Source organism: Pseudochaenichthys georgianus, chromosome 18 (genome assembly GCF_902827115.2).
Source record: "Pseudochaenichthys georgianus chromosome 18, fPseGeo1.2, whole genome shotgun sequence".
NCBI lineage: Eukaryota > Metazoa > Chordata > Actinopteri > Perciformes > Channichthyidae > Pseudochaenichthys > Pseudochaenichthys georgianus.
Window position 1 is genome coordinate 2,742,355 of NC_047520.1, and position 13,504 is coordinate 2,755,858.

At 40.7% G+C, this 13,504-nt stretch overlaps 1 protein-coding gene across 1 annotated transcript in view; it reads right to left on the minus strand.

Moving 5' to 3' along the window:
- The window catches only part of gc2 (guanylyl cyclase 2), a 30,376-nt gene that overhangs the window by 622 nt on the left and 16,250 nt on the right, over positions 1–13,504 (minus strand). The window contains exons 12-22 of the mRNA XM_034106542.2: positions 10,099–10,179; positions 9,840–10,016; positions 8,914–9,070; positions 6,070–6,219; positions 4,484–4,632; positions 3,425–3,588; positions 3,046–3,238; positions 2,434–2,608; positions 2,205–2,303; positions 2,030–2,124; positions 989–1,074 (exon numbers count right to left, since the gene is read on the minus strand). Coding sequence (XP_033962433.1) covers positions 989–1,074; positions 2,030–2,124; positions 2,205–2,303; positions 2,434–2,608; positions 3,046–3,238; positions 3,425–3,588; positions 4,484–4,632; positions 6,070–6,219; positions 8,914–9,070; positions 9,840–10,016; positions 10,099–10,179 — 1,526 coding nt within the window. The remainder of the gene's footprint in view (positions 1–988; positions 1,075–2,029; positions 2,125–2,204; positions 2,304–2,433; positions 2,609–3,045; positions 3,239–3,424; positions 3,589–4,483; positions 4,633–6,069; positions 6,220–8,913; positions 9,071–9,839; positions 10,017–10,098; positions 10,180–13,504) is intronic.

The window sequence follows — 13,504 nt, forward strand, 5'->3', positions numbered from 1 at the left end:
ATAAGTTGTGTTATTGATCTAACAGTTCCTATTCTGAAAAAGTAATAGACCTATTGTGCATACTGAAATGAAAGCTTTATTTAACTGCATCAAAGAAGGCAAGGAAGGTCAGACTTTAGAGGGCAGTTTGGGAGTTTAACTTTAACTATAGAGATGCTTAAGTCTGTAAATAAGTTATTTAACGTGTGTTCTGTTCGGTTTGTGCAATTTAGTATTTTCATTCTATAGCTTATATGTCTTTATTTATTAATGTATGTTTCCTACTACTTTTTATATTCATGTTTATTTTGTGATGGTTAGGGGTAGGGTTAGGGGTAGGGTTAGGGTAATGTTGTGAATCGAGTGGCCCATGGTGGTGGTGGGGTTATGGTATGGGCAGGCGTATGTAATGGACGACGAACACAGGCCACTCGATTCATAACATTACCCTAACCCTACCCCTACCCCTCACTCCAGATACTGGCTGGTTTTCGGCCCCCCCAGACCCCCCCAATAAAGCAAGACTGCACGTTTCAGAGTGGCCTTTTATGGTGGCCAGCCTAAGGCACACCCGTGCTATAACCATGCTGTCTAATCAGCATCTTGATATGCCACACCTGTGAGGTGGGATGGATTATCTCGGCAAAGGAGAAGTGCTCACTATCACACATTCTTTCAGATTTGTGAACAATATTTGAGAGAAATGGTTATTTTGTGTTTATAGAAAATGTTTTAGATCTTTGAGTTCATCTCATGAAAAATGGGAGCAAAAACAAAAGTGTTGCGTTTATATTTTTGTTCAGTGTAGTTCTTGTGTGTTGGAGAAATGTGTGTAGGTCTAGAACCGCCACTGCTCAAACGTCTAGCAGATGAGATCGAGATGAGATTACAAGGGGAATTTTTGAGGGAAGATTTGCTGTCTTGTAGGACAGTAAACTAGTTAATGTGTTATGGTAGGAAAGAGTGAAAAATATTAAGAGCATTTAAGAGAAATAGACTTTATTCCTACCTGCTTTTGACCTCTGGAGGAACAGGAAGAGGTTTGTTGAATCCTTCTTTCCCTACGAGCCAGTACGTCTCCTCGACTCCTTTACCCTGACAAAAAGAGACACATCGAGGCTTTTACAGACTATATTGTTTTAAGAGAAATGTCCTATATCTTTGGCATTTCTCTCAACAAAACCCCCCAAAAAGATTCTAGAGAGACTATTTCTGGTAATTAGAATAGCGATCATCAAACAAATTACAAAGAATTGGCTAAAAGATAACAACTTAATAAACTCACAATGGAATAACTTAGTAAATTAAATCTATGCCATGGAGAAAACAACTTACTTAACAAATTAGAAATGCATATCTTTGAGGAAAGGTGGGAAAAAGGGTCAAGTATCGGACAATATAATGAATGTATACCTGAGTATTAATAATGTATCCATTCTTTTATTTGTAATATTATTATTACTATTATTTATTTTCGTATTTGTCATCTGTTATGTAGTTAATCTGTACCTAGATGTGTTTATTTTTGTTATGTATGCTTTGTGAATGTTTTCTTAAAATGCAAAAATAAATAAAAATAACATATTCATCCACATGCAGGAATATCTCTTGTCCGAATGTAATGTCTATTCCAGAGGTTCCCGACCTTCTTCAACTCAGGGCCCACTTAAGAATCTAAAAAATGTTCGCGGCCCACGTTCAACCATAAACAATATGGAGGATAAATAAAGTTCTCAGGGTAGTTTTTATTTCAATTAGAAAAGGAGCTGGCCATCAGTAACAAACTGAATTTTAATTACACGGTTTAGTTGAATACTCGATTCTGATTGGTCAATTTAGAACATGTGACACGTTGTTAATCCAGTAGTACAGACCGTTGTCAAGGACTGTAATGACCGTTGCTAAGGAGGATCAAGAAAGAGAAAAGAGGTTCAAATAAAAAAAAAATCTTAATAATGAAATGTTTCCACACAAATCATAATGTTTTGTAAATTGTTTGGTGGCCCACTTGCAATGCCTTTGCAGACCACTAGGGGCCGCTGGTCTATACCTTTATTTCACTCTTTCCTCTTAATTCGATTTTGTAGCCGACATTTAAATCCCGCAGCACCTTGGCTGTGCTCTGGTGGATGTGGATCCTGTAGGCTGACAAATAAGTGACATGATTATGAAATAGCTGCTTGATTTTTAACTCGTAATAAACTGTGTTATTTATTTGTGCTTACGCAGCCCGGTGGACTCCATACGAGACGCAGTGGTGACGGTGTCTCCAAACAGACAGTAGCGAGGCATTGTGAGACCCACGACCCCTGCTACACAGGGACCTGTAACACACACCCAACAGATACATCTAAATATGACATTCATAATTAAATACAAATTAATTTAATTTAACCAATTGACCTAAATTGACCCGGTCATTTTTAGCATTTCTTTATTTCCCTCCTGCCTCACCTGTGTGCAGTCCTATCCGGATCCTGACAGGAACGTCGGGCATGTGTCTCATTTTGAAAGTTCCCACGGCACTCAGGATGTCCAGCGCCATGTTGGCGATCTCTGCCGCGTGGCGGTCATCGTTACAAACAGGAAGTCCCGACGCCACCATGTACGCATCGCCGATAGTCTCCACCTAGAAGAGATTGTTCATGATTCATGATTGGTGGAACCTGAGTGAGTTCTTTTGGATCTTTTTCTCGCTTCCTGTCCTCTGTTGTTTCCTTTCCTTCTCCTTAAAGGAAACTACAGTCACTGCTTTATATTCGGTGTATTTTAAGTCTCTATTGTTAACTGTCCAGCATGCACTTGTGTTTTATGTTTATTGACATCTCCTTTTTCCCTAGTTTCCTCACATCTTTTGTTTCCTTTCTTCTCCTTAATGAAAGTGTATTTTTGGTGAAGGGAAAACTTTACAAACCAGTCTGTAGTTTACATTTTCTTTCATTTACCATCATTTTTATATTTGTACTAACCGAATTAAGGCTTAAATACCCCAATAATTACTTGTGTTCTCTGCCAGTGTTATTGCCTCGACTGATTTCCTGTATTCCTTTAAAGAGATTGAAGCACCTTGTAGACGTCGTGGTTTCCTATGATGGCGTCAAACAGTGTGTAGAGGTCGTTGAGCAGGTCCACCACCTCGATGGGCTCGCTGTTGGCGGAGATGGTGGTGAAGCCCACGATGTCGCTGAAGTAAAGCGTCACTTTGTCAAAGTGCTCCGGCTCCACTGTGCCTCCAACCTTCAACACCTTGGCCACAGACCTGCAGCAGAGAGACGCAGTCAACGCATCTGGAGCTGTGTTTTCTGTAACTGAAATTATTTATTTAACAGTTTCAATAGCAACATTTCTTTTTACGTTCGTTTTTTAAAATGTTAAATTACTATCACTCGGTCAAAATACGACCGCCAGATTAACTGCAAGAAGAAATGTGTTGTGGTGGACTCACGGAGGAAGCATCTGGGTGAGCAGCTTCTCCGTCTTCTGCTTCTCGATCTCCAGCTCCTCCGTCCTCTCTCGGATCAGCTCCTCCAGGTTCGAGGAGTACTGCTCCAACATCCGCAGCATCGAGTCGATGATGTTCGTCTTCTTCCCCTTGTTGATGTTCTTAAACTGAGGAAGAGGACAATATATAACAAGTTGAAGTTCAACACCTCAATCCAGTTTAAGAGCCTAATGGTATTTCCTTACGGCCCGTCCACACGGCGGCGTGCGTTGACGCTTGCCGGCGGGCGTGTCTGACACTCGACCAACAACCAATCACACGAATCTCCCACCCCAGACACACAAGCAGCGGTTTGATTGGCTAGAGCTTGTACTGGCATGTGATTCGATTGGCTGACGCTTCCGCCGAGGCGTCAAAAGTTGAACATTGCTCAACTTTTGAGGCGAGCAACGCCAGCAACGCTCCACGTCGCTTCCCAAAATGCAGTTCGGCTAAAAGTGACGTCACCCCATTCAAAGCAAATGGGGAGAAGCGTTGGAAGCTTCAACGCACGCCGCCGTGTGGACGGGCCGTCACTCAAATCATCAGAATGTATTAATTTCCGAACAAAATTGACTCAAAATGTTTTTTTACCAAAGGAAAAACTCACCATTTTGAATCTAAGATGATATCTATGTATTATTTAGAATTGAAAACAATGTAAAACAGCATGAAGAAAACTTAAACTCTATTAATTACCCCCAAAATATTGATCTTAAAATTGAGTTTACCGAGGAAAAACCTCAACATTTTCAATCTAAGATGTTATTTGGTTATTTTAGGATATGAAAACCATGTAAAAACATCATGAAGAATACCTCAAATCTTCATTTTGAGCACAGGGGCAGCATTTGGTCGGTTTAATACACTAAATGAAAGCTTTAAAAGAAGATTTAATTCACAACATATTGTCGCCAGCACCAACAGATCAGCTATGTTTAAAAGAAAGTGATCCGTATCTGTTTAATACCGGCTATTAAAGTGTTTTACAGCATTTACTTTTATGCAAAATGTAGTTCAAACCTGGTCGAAGATCTCCTCAAATCCCAGTCTGTTGATTGGCTGTTCCTTCCAGCACTGCTTCATCAGCTGGATGCACTCTAACGGAGCGTAATCTGGACTGACCACCGGGCGAAACAGAGGAGGGGGGTTACGCAGCTTCTCCAATATCTCTGAAACACACAGAAATATGACCTAGTTTAGTTTAGGGATGGCAGCGTTGATCAGTGAGGGGAACACACATCGTTAGACAGCTATTAGATGCACTTATAGGCCTCTCTAGTGACCTAGAGCAGCTTAAAGTGCACCTATCATGCTATTTCTAGGCAATAGCATAGCTCTCAGATATATACAAATATATAAAACACATGTCTATGAAGTGTTTTGCTCAAAATACCAAACAGATCACCCATTCTAGCCATGCCTCATATCCCTCTATTTCACTTCCTGTTTCAAAAGTGCTGATTTGGGGATAAAGCTTTAAAGAGGAGGGGTCTGAGCTCACGCGGGACCCGGCAGCTACCGTCTAAACTAAATGCTGCCGTGATGAAACTCCATATCATGGATTATCAAGGATCTGAAACAGTCTGGAGCTCAAAGGCTTTCTCTCTCTCCGGTTACACCACAAGGGGAGTTCCTTTCTACTTCCTGCTTCTTCACACACATGCTCTCCAGTACAGGTTAGCTCCGAGTGTTAGCAATGCTAATGTAAACACCGACCATATTACGTCCAAAACAGTCGAGCATTGTTTCCGATAGCAACTTTCTGATTGGCCCGTGGGTCCACATTTCAGATGTTACGTCACATCGGACGCAAATCTGTATCAGCTCCGTTGTTCCCCCGTTTTTAGAGATTTGGGTACGGAGGAAAAGAGAGAGGGTTTTATTTTCTGACGCTGCGTGAGTTCCCCGACACACCGGGGACACATGTTGATGTAGAGAAGACATCACAAAGTGCATTTTGCATGATAGGTCCCCTTTAAGTTATTTGGTAAATGTGACATTTTAAGCTTGTAAGTTGTTTCTTGTCTTAATGTTCGTCTTTGTTGATGTTGCAAATGGAGCTGCTGGGATGCAAGAAAAATGTCAGACATTAACGGACAATAAAGTTGAATCAAATGTTATTGTATATTATCTTATCGCCTCGTATCATTTAGTATCATTTGGCTCGTATCGAACTGTATTCTATTGCAACGTATTGTATTGTAACATATCGTAACGGATCGTAACATATCGTTTTGTATTATTTCTCATTACTATCGCATCAGGAACGTATAGTATCATCTTGTATCGTAACATATTATCGTATTGTAACTTATCGTATCATTGTATCGAAACTTCTTGCATCAGTATTTTATCTTATCGTAAACCTAACAAAACAATAACTTTAGTGTGTGCGCTTCTTATAGGTGCATGTTTGTTATCTTGCCTGTCATATCATATCATTATTCTATCGTATTGTAACTTATCGTATCGGAACGTATAGCATCAGTATTTAATTTTTAACTTTATTATTTGCCCCTTTTGTTTGTTTGTTCACCATGTAAAGCGGCCTTGTGTGTGTGTGTGTGTGTGTGTGTGTGTGTGTGTGTGTGTGTGTGTTATCTTGCCTGTGGCGGGCAGGTCCATCATGCAGTATGGGGGTCCTCGGACCACCACCTCCTGCATGATGATGGCGAAACTGTACACGTCTCCTGATGGAGTCCCATTGAGCGCCGGCTGAGCGCTCCTCAGGATCTCTGGAGCCGTCCACAGCAGCTCTGAGGAGATTAAGACAGAACACACACATCCTTTACTCAAGTAGAAGTACAGACACTCGTGTTTAAAAATACTCTGGTGACAGTGGAAGTACTGACTAAACTTCTTTACTCAAGTAAAAGTAAAGAGGCTTTGAAGTGTACTTCAGTAAAAAGTACCCATAACTAGCAGCTGCTTTAAAGAGTACCTGACCTCCCTTTATATTAATAGAACAATAATGTCATTGTTAGCTAATGAATGTTTCCATGCTGAACAACGGCAACATGACAACGTTTCCATTGGTCCCTCTTCTTTAGAGAAGACCAGGAAGTGATGGATACACGGATCGTGTTCCAACCAATAGGCACGCAATGACTCTAAAGAATAATGATCACGCCCCAACACACATTCAGACTAAAGGAACCAGCTGTTTGGAGAATGAGAGAAGTAGAAAGTACAGGTATTTGAGTTCTACATGAGAGAAGTAGAAAGTACAGGTATTTGAGTTCAACATGTAAGAAGTAGAAAGTACAGGTATTTGAGTTCAACATGTAAGAAGTAGAAAGTACAAGTATTTGAGTTCAACATGTAAGAAGTAGAAAGTACAGGTATTTGTGTTCAACATGTAAGAAGTAGAAAGTACAGGTATTTGAGTTCAACATGTAAGAAGTATAAAGTACAGGTATTTGAGTTCAACATGTAAGAAGTATAAAGTACAGGTATTTGAGTTCAACATGTAAGAAGTAGAAAGTACAGGTATTTGAGTTCAACATGTAAGAAGTAGAAAGTACAGGTATTTGAGTTCAACATGAGAGAAGTAGAAAGTACAGGTATTTGAGTTCAACATGTAAGAAGTAGAAAGTACAGGTATTTGAGTTCAACATGTAAGAAGTAGAAAGTACAGGTATTTGAGTTCAACATGTAAGAAGTAGAAAGTACAGGTATTTGAGTTCAACATGTAAGAAGTAGAAAGTACAGGTATTTGAGTTCAACATGTAAGAAGTAGAAAGTACAGGTATTTGAGTTCAACATGTAAGAAGTAGAAAGTACAGGTATTTGAGTTCAACATGTAAGAAGTAGAAAGTACAGGTATTTGAGTTCAACATGAGAGAAGTAGAAAGTACAGGTATTTGAGTTCAACATGTGAGAAGTAGAAAGTACAGGTATTTGAGTTCAACATGTAAGAAGTAGAAAGTACAGGTATTTGAGTTCAACATGTAAGAAGTAGAAAGTACAGGTATTTGAGTTCAACATGTAAGAAGTAGAAAGTACAGGTATTTGAGTTCAACATGAGAGAAATATAAAGTACAGGTATTTGAGTTCAACATGAGAGAAGTAGAAAGTACAGGTATTTGAGTTCAACATGAGAGAAGTAGAAAGTACAGGTATTTGAGTTCAACATGTGAGAAGTAGAAAGTACAGGTATTTGAGTTCAACATGAGAGAAGTATAAAGTACAGGTATTTGAGTTCAACATGAGAGAAGTAGAAAGTACAGGTATTTGAGTTCAACATGAGAGAAGTAGAAAGTACAGTTATTTGAGTTCAACATGAGAGAAGTAGAAAGTACAGGTATTTGAGTTCAACATGAGAGAAGTAGAAAGTACAGGTATTTGAGTTCAACATGTGAGAAGTAGAAAGTACAGGTATTTGAGTTCAACATGAGAGAAGTATAAAGTACAGGTATTTGAGTTCAACATGAGAGAAGTAGAAAGTACAGGTATTTGAGTTCAACATGAGAGAAGTAGAAAGTACAGGTATTTGAGTTCAACATGAGAGAAGTAGAAAGTACAGGTATTTGAGTTCAACATGTAAGAAGTAGAAAGTACAGGTATTTGAGTTCAACATGTAAGAAGTAGAAAGTACAGGTATTTGAGTTCAACATGTAAGAAGTAGAAAGTACAGGTATTTGAGTTCAACATGTGAGAAGTAGAAAGTACAGGTATTTGGGTTCAACATGTAAGAAGTAGAAAGTACAGGTATTTGTGTTCAACATGTAAGAAGTAGAAAGTACAGGTATTTGTGTTCAACATGTGAGAAGTAGAAAGTACAGGTATTTGAGTTCAACATGTAAGAAGTAGAAAGTACAGGTATTTGAGTTCAACATGTGAGAAGTAGAAAGTACAGGTATTTGTGTTCAACATGTGAGAAGTAGAAAGTACAGGTATTTGAGTTCAACATGTGAGAAGTAGAAAGTACAGGTATTTGTGTTCAACATGTAAGAAGTAGAAAGTACAGGTATTTGAGTTCAACATGTAAGAAGTAGAAAGTACAGGTATTTGGGTTCAACATGTAAGAAGTAGAAAGTACAGGTATTTGAGTTCAACATGTAAGAAGTAGAAAGTACAGGTATTTGGGTTCAACGTGTAAGAAGTAGAAAGTACAGGTATTTGAGTTCAACATGTAATAAGTAGAAAGTACAGGTATTTGGGTTCAACGTGTAAGAAGTAGAAAGTACAGGTATTTGGGTTCAACGTGTAAGAAGTAGAAAGTACAGGTATTTGTGTTCAACATGTAAAAAGTAGAAAGTACAGGTATTTGTGTTCAACATGTAAGAAGTAGAAAGTACAGGTATTTGAGTTCAACATGTAAGAAGTAGAAAGTACAGGTATTTGGGTTCAAATGCACTGTTAGAGGAGTGAAGTTTTTCATTGCCATATCTCCACTGTAGCTAATGTGCATATGACAATAAAGCTTTGAATCTTGAATCCTCTCTCACCCTCTGCAGGTTGTTCTGTGTAGGGGAACCTCTGAGCCTCCAGAACTTCTCTGTAACCGTAGTCCGTGACTTTTAGGACGAATCGTCCGTCCACCACACAGTTACGAGACTTCAGACGAGAGTGAGACACCCCGCGGTGATGGAGGTACTTCATACCCTGAGACAGAAAATATACAAAAACAGCAGCCATGTTTTCTTTTCGTGCTACTTTCTACTTCTTCGACTTTATTGATCCCAATTTGGGACATTTTTGCAAATGATATAACATATAGTATAACAGTCAAAGGGGACTTTTGTACTTTAGTTGCATGTCCTGCCTATACTACATCTCAATAGAGTACTTGTAAAATAATATCTATCCAGTCAACAAATCGAAATACTTCCTTCAACACTGTTTCCACTTTTAAAAGGCCAAACTTGAGTTTCAGAAGAATGTCGATTTCTGATTGAAAACATTACATTTTGAACGTGTTTTTATAGGAAATGAAAGAATACAAATTAGTTGTCAAAATATCCCATGACTTTAAATTGCTCATCCTTTCCTTCAGTACAAATCAGTGCGTCCTTAAACTCTTTTTGAGACTTTCTAATGAACAGCTGTGCAGCTAAATAAATATATTTATAAATATAATATATTTTTTTGGGAAGACAAATGGAGGAATATATGTATTAGAGCCAATACAAGTCTAAACGATACACACCAACCAGCATGCGTCCATGTATGACATCCTTGCCATCCTAAATATGTCAAATCCGCCGACTGAAAAAACTGCAATGCTGACTTTAATTAAATTTCACATAACTGTATTATGTTAGTGGAAAGCAATAATATTAAGTTAAACCTATTTAAACCGGAAATTATTGCTTTCAACTAATACATTTAATTAAAGTCAACGGTTCAGTTTTTTCCGTCCCCCCAAACTGACTTTAATGAGATCCAGCAGCAGCGAGGACTTGAACATCCAGTCCAGTTTCACGTCTTCGTTGAACAGCAGGTCCTCCAAACTTCCCCTGGAGCAAAACTCCGTGACGATGGCGAAGACGCCGCAATCGTGGAAGTATCCCAGGAAGGTATTCACGTTTTCATGATGCATGTCCCTCATCTGTTGAACACAATAAGGTGCTTTAAGACACTGGTTTCTGTGAGCTGGGCTTTTCTTTGTTTAACAAAATAAAGCCGCGTACCAGTTCAAACACATCACTGGTTTTGGGGTTGATGTGGCCGAAGGAACCATCGGGAAGTCTCTTCAGCCAGGCCCAGTCGCCCTGCAGGGGAGAGAAGAACGTGTTTTAACTCAACATGTGTCCCCTCTTCTTCATGTCTCTTCTACATCAACATGTGTCCCCTCTTCTTCGTGTCTCCTCTACATCAACATGTGTCCCCTCTTCTTCATGTCTCTTCTACATCAACATGTGTCCCCTCTTCTTCATGTCTCTTCTACATCAACATGTGTCCCCTCTTCTTCATGTCTCTTCTACATCAACATGTGTCCCCTCTTCTTCATGTCTCCTCTACATCAACATGTGTCCCCTCTTCTTCATGTCTCTTCTACATCAACATGTGTCCCCTCTTCTTCGTGTCTCTTCCACATCAACATGTGTCCCCTCTTCTTCATGTCTCTTCTACATCAACATGTGTCCCCTCTTCTTCCTGTCTCTTCTACATCAACATGTGTCCCCTCTTCTTCATGTCTCCTCTACATCAACATGTGTCCCCCTCTTCTTCATGTCTCTTCTACATCAACATGTGTCCCCTCTTCTTTGTGTCTCCTCTACATCAACATGTGTCCCCTCTTCTTCATGTCTCTTCTACATCAACATGTGTCCCCTCTTCTTCATGTCTCTTCTACATCAACATGTGTCCCCTCTTCTTCATGTCTCTTCTACATCAACATGTGTCCCCTCTTCTTCATGTCTCCTCTACATCAACATGTGTCCCCTCTTCTTCGTGTCTCTTCTACATCAACATGTGTCCCCTCTTCTTCATGTCTCCTCTACATCAACATGTGTCCCCTCTTCTTCATGTCTCTTCTACATCAACATGTGTCCCCTCTTCTTCGTGTCTCCTCTACATCAACATGTGTCCCCTCTTCTTCATGTCTCTTCTACATCAACATGTGTCCCCTCTTCTTCATGTCTCCTCTACATCAACATGTGTCCCCTCTTCTTCATGTCTCTTCTACATCAACACGTGTCCCCTCTTCTTCATGTCTCCTCTACATCAACATGTGTCCCCTCTTCTTCGTGTCTCTTCTACATCAACATGTGTCCCCTCTTCTTCATGTCTCCTCTACATCAACATGTGTCCCCTCTTCTTCATGTCTCTTCTACATCAACATGTGTCCCCTCTTCTTCGTGTCTCCTCTACATCAACATGTGTCCCCTCTTCTTCATGTCTCTTCTACATCAACATGTGTTCCCTCTTCTTCATGTCTCCTCTACATCAACATGTGTCCCCTCTTCTTCGTGTCTCTTCTACATCAACATGTGTCCCCTCTTCTTCATGTCTCTTCTACATCAACATGTGTCCCCTCTTCTTCATGTCTCTTCTACATCAACATGTGTCCCCTCTTCTTCCTGTCTCTTCTACATCAACATGTGTCCCCTCTTCTTTGTGTCTCCTCTACATCAACATGTGTCCCCTCTTCTTCATGTCTCTTCTACATCAACATGTGTCCCCTCTTCTTCATGTCTCCTCTACATCAACATGTGTCCCCTCTTCTTCGTGTCTCTTCTACATCAACATGTGTCCCCTCTTCTTCATGTCTCCTCTACATCAACATGTGTCCCCTCTTCTTCGTGTCTCTTCTACATCAACATGTGTCCCCTCTTCTTCATGTCTCCTCTACATCAACATGTGTCCCCTCTTCTTCATGTCTCTTCTACATCAACATGTGTCCCCTCTTCTTCGTGTCTCCTCTACATCAACATGTGTCCCCTCTTCTTCATGTCTCTTCTACATCAACATGTGTTCCCTCTTCTTCATGTCTCTCCTACATCAACATGTGTCCCCTCTTCTTCATGTCTCTTCTACATCAACATGTGTCCCCTCTTCTTCATGTCTCTTCTACATCAACATGTGTCCCCTCTTCTTCATGTCTCTTCTACATCAACATGTGTTCCCTCTTCTTCATGTCTCTCCTACATCAACATGTGTCCCCTCTTCTTCATGTCTCTTCTACATCAACACGTGTCCCCTCTTCTCCATGTCTCTTCTACATCAACATGTGTCCCCTCTTGTTCATGTCTCTTCTACATCAACATGTGTCCCCTCTTCTTCATGTCTCCTCTACATCAACATGTGTCCCCTCTTCTTCATGTCTCTTCTACATCAACATGTGTCCCCTCTTCTTCATGTCTTTTCTACATCAACATGTGTCCCCTCTTCTCCATGTCTCTTCTACATCAACATGTGTCCTCTCTTCTTCATGTCTCTTCTACATCAACATGTGTCCCCTCTTCTCCATGTCTCTTCTACATCAACACGTGTCCCCTCTTGTTCATGTCTCTTCTACATCAACACGTGTCCCCTCTTCTTCATGTCTCCTCTACATCAACATGTGTCCCCTCTTCTTCATGTCTCTTCTACATAAACATGTGTCCCCTCTTCTTCATGTCTCTTCTACATCAACATGTGTCCCCTCTTCTTCATGTCTCTTCTACATCAACATGTGTCCCCTCTTCTTCATGTCTTTTCTACATCAACATGTGTCCCCTCTTCTCCATGTCTCTTCTACATCAACATGTGTCCTCTCTTCTTCATGTCTCTTCTACATCAACATGTGTCCCCTCTTCTCCATGTCTCTTCTACATCAACATGTGTCCCCTCTTCTTCATGTCTCCTCTACATCAACATGTGTCCTCTCTTCTTCATGTCTCTTCTACATCAACATGTGTCCCCTCTTCTCCATGTCTCTTCTACATCAACACCTGTCCCCTCTTCTTCATGTATCTTCTACATCAACACCTGTCCCCTCTGTGTAAAGACATTCTGAAAGTTTCAGGAAAAAAGATTCTCTCTCTTTTTGTCAACCATTAGCCAATCAGCGACCAAGGTAACCCCTCCCACCTTATCACCCGATGTGCTGTTTACACGAGAACGCAAACGGTTGTATCTGCTACTTTTCTCTTTCGTATAGCCCGTCCGTTCACACGAGGCCGTAACGGAGACGCGGAAACGGACCCGCAAACGATAACGGGTCCCAAGGTGGATAGATCTGCAACCGGAACGCTCTGGGGGGCAAAACGGCACAGTGTGTACACCCTATACGATAATTTCCTGGTAACGATGAAGCCATAGCCCCGCCTCTCCCCACCTCTGCTGCTCACTGCTGTAGCATGGTCAGTAGCTAGTGCTACTAGCTACTGACCATGCTACAGATGTTAGTGCAACATCTACAGCTCCTCCACCACAACCATCAGCAACAAGTAGACATGGAGAATTACATGAACTACATGCTGCTAAATCCACCGTGGGGCATAAACAGAAGGGCAACCATGGCAACCATGCTCGGGGGCCTTCTTCGCTGCTTTTGGTGTATTTTGTGGCGCCACTTACAGGCCTGGCATATGTACTACAGCGTCTCCAGCG